General features: G+C 33.2%; 1 protein-coding gene and 1 long non-coding RNA gene across 2 annotated transcripts in view; both read left to right on the forward strand.

Moving 5' to 3' along the window:
- LOC109588090 (tumor suppressor candidate 3-like) overlaps positions 1–3,080 on the forward strand; it is a 25,347-nt gene that overhangs the window by 612 nt on the left and 21,655 nt on the right. Inside the window, exons 3-5 of the mRNA XM_020004280.1 lie at positions 683–763; positions 1,937–2,057; positions 3,064–3,078. Coding sequence (XP_019859839.1) covers positions 683–763; positions 1,937–2,057; positions 3,064–3,078 — 217 coding nt within the window. The remainder of the gene's footprint in view (positions 1–682; positions 764–1,936; positions 2,058–3,063; positions 3,079–3,080) is intronic.
- LOC109588518 (uncharacterized) lies at positions 434–660 on the forward strand. The gene is made up of 2 exons (XR_002188213.1): positions 434–528; positions 586–660. It is a non-coding gene; the product is annotated as an uncharacterized LOC109588518 (long non-coding RNA).

Genomic DNA, 3,080 nt, shown 5'->3' on the forward strand with positions numbered 1-3,080 from the left:
TTTATTATAAAAAGAGAGAAAAGCCATTATTCTCATTATTGATGAAATTAGACTTAGACTAGATCTAGTAATGTCAACATGACTGAATTAAGACTCAGGCATATTATGGTGCCAGCTAAAAATTAATTTCGAGTAATTTACATGACTTAATGATGACAGATACTATTACACTTATCTATACTAACAGGCTAGGCATACTGCTGTATTTGCCTGTGCTTAAGTTTACAGGTACTCCTTGTGGTCTTACGTGATAATGAATCCAATGCATTGAATCACAGCTACAATGACAACAAGTAACTCGAACCCGAGCTCCAGACTGCATTCAAATTTCATGATCATTGAAATATCATGACATAAGACAATGAGAGGTAGGCACTAGACAGCAACAAAAGAACACATCAAGTTGTAAAGATGATTATCGGAATTTTTAATAAGACGATAATAAATGAGCATGACCACACCTATTAGGCGACATGTGTTCTTCTCTTAATCTTCATGGCTCTTCATTCAGTTGGACAAGTCTCAAAAGTATATCCACGCACATAAAATGTATTTGAAATTATTAATTATATATATTTTCCTTAGAATTCAAAACTTGAGTCTCGCGTACAGCAACTGATGGATTGGAGTTCTCGTCGTTCAATCATCACTCTATCATCACAGAAATTCAATACATTATAACGGTTAAGAGCCGTCCCAGGAACTATTCTATCATTGCTATGCTCACTGCTCTGAAACCACAAAGACAGCGTACTGTATGCAAGTGAGTACAGCCTTATGTTTTAATTACACCACCCACCCACGTTGGCCAAAAATTTCATTCTTTTTGAAATTAATATAACCTTTTCTATTATTATGATTTTTAATTTCTCAATGACAAAGATAATGAAATTTTTCATCAGCTCCATATGCCGGATTCGAATTTTGTATTTATAAACAGTTGTAGTAAGAGCAACAGACCCCATATGTACCTGAACCCGGTTTTTCCTATGAACATTCAGTTAACGTACTAATTCAATTATAGCTTGGTATATCATTGTGGTATTAGACTATTATATTTTATTCCTATTTAATTACCTATTGCCGACCGTCAAATAATTATTATGAAATTGATCAATGTAAAGCATCTCCTTTTAATAGTGTTAGATAAAGCAAGTGAATCAGTGAGGAGTCCCTACATACAATAATAGGTGTACATGTATGTGTGTGTGGTTATTATTGACATGACAGCTGATTTGGCAAATCTCCAAGTCAATTGCTCTCCCCAAATCTCCCTTTATGTAGTATAGTGTATAACATAACCTGAAAATACATGAACTTTATAGCCAGAACTTTCAAGGGATTAAATTTCACATATCTGCCCAAAGATCATTTTGTGGATTTGATTTTTGCAAATCAAGCAAATCAAAGCTTCCCACCATCTTGTACTGTAGTGTATAGTGGAAAATTCTGTCGCCCAAAAATTTTGCATATCCGTTCAAAAATTAATTTCGTAGCTTTAATTTTTGTGGTTTTCTACTTTTTGGCCATCTTGAACTCTATTGAATCGATTTTCACGGATTTTAATTTTGTGAATTTTTTTAATGCGAAATCCACAAAAATTTGGGCCACGAAAAATTTTCTGCTATATGGTATTATCTAAATTTCGCTGCTTTTAATTTTGTGAAATTTAACAAAATCACAAAATTTTTAAGTCCCTCAAAATTTTCTAGCTGCATGTACATGTATTATGGCTACTACAATGCACCTCCTTATTCTAGCATACATGTACATCAATGGGCCCATGTATTTACAACATGTATTAATTATCCTGAGTACTAAGTGTGTTCATTTCAATGGTATGTTAGTTTTATAATTTGCAACAAAAAGCCCTCATTGCTTTTATACATTCAAAGAGTACATGTACATTGATTTTATTCCCTTTCTCTCCTCTCAGACAAGCATATGAAGAGTATGAGATACTGGCTAACTCCTGGAGATACTCACAGCAATACTCATCACAGCTTTTCTTTGTAATGACTGATATTGATGAAGATGAAATGGATGTCTTTCAACAAGTAACTTCATGCCAATAATTATAACTATCAAATTAACTATTTATTACGCTACCATATAGCGGGAAATTTTGGAGGGACTAAAATTTGGCGAATTGCTATATTTTGATGTTTGGCGAATTTTAATTTGGCGAATTTGTGGCCATGTGCCATTGAGCATGAGTATAATGGCTCAAAATGGAGAATTTTATTTGGCGAATAGCTTTCAAAGCATCAAATTTACCAATTTAATTCCTTCCAAAATTTTCTGCAATACGGTATTTGGAATTTTTTAAATTTACGGTATTAGAATTTTGCAAAAAATAGATCACACATACATGTCTGCTTACATGTCACATTTAATAATACATGACGCAGTCTTATTCAGTAAAGCCAAAAACACAGCACAATTTTAAAAACACAAAATTTTCTACTGCATAAATTTCTTATTTTATGGTATACTACAACTGTATTTTGTATGCAATTTTACATGTAAAGTACATCATGCATGTACCGTATTCTCTCAAATAAATGTCCATCACCAATATCTTCCGACTATAGATACACATTTTTCCCAGTACAAGTGTCCCAGCATTTACATTGTATGTTGCTGGCTGCATGGGCAGTTTTTTGATCCCAAGTTTTTTTAGACCTGCATGTACTGTACCTACATTTTGAAGCATCATTCTTTGGTAGCTACAATACATGTATTCAATATTGATGAGACATACTGTATCAAACAAGCCTATGTGTACACGTTCATTTACTAAGCTACTCTGTTGACAAATATAATTCTCTCCCAATGAGACTCTTAAGGTGGATTTATAATATGACACTAGGCCAACATGCTGTCAATTTTTAATCAAAATCGGGGGCGATTTTACCTTATCATGCATGCTTTATGCTAAAGTTGGACCAAATTCAACTCCTGCATCAACATAACGTCAGGACTTGCATAATATTATAAATCCACCTTTACTGTATTTATTGTATTTACTGTTTTTACTGTTTTTCTCTTATCTTCATTTAGTTGCATCTCACCACTGC

The sequence above is a fragment of the Amphimedon queenslandica genome, unplaced genomic scaffold (genome assembly GCF_000090795.2).
Source record: "Amphimedon queenslandica unplaced genomic scaffold, v1.1 AMPQUscaffold_13512, whole genome shotgun sequence".
Classification (NCBI taxonomy): domain Eukaryota; kingdom Metazoa; phylum Porifera; class Demospongiae; order Haplosclerida; family Niphatidae; genus Amphimedon; species Amphimedon queenslandica.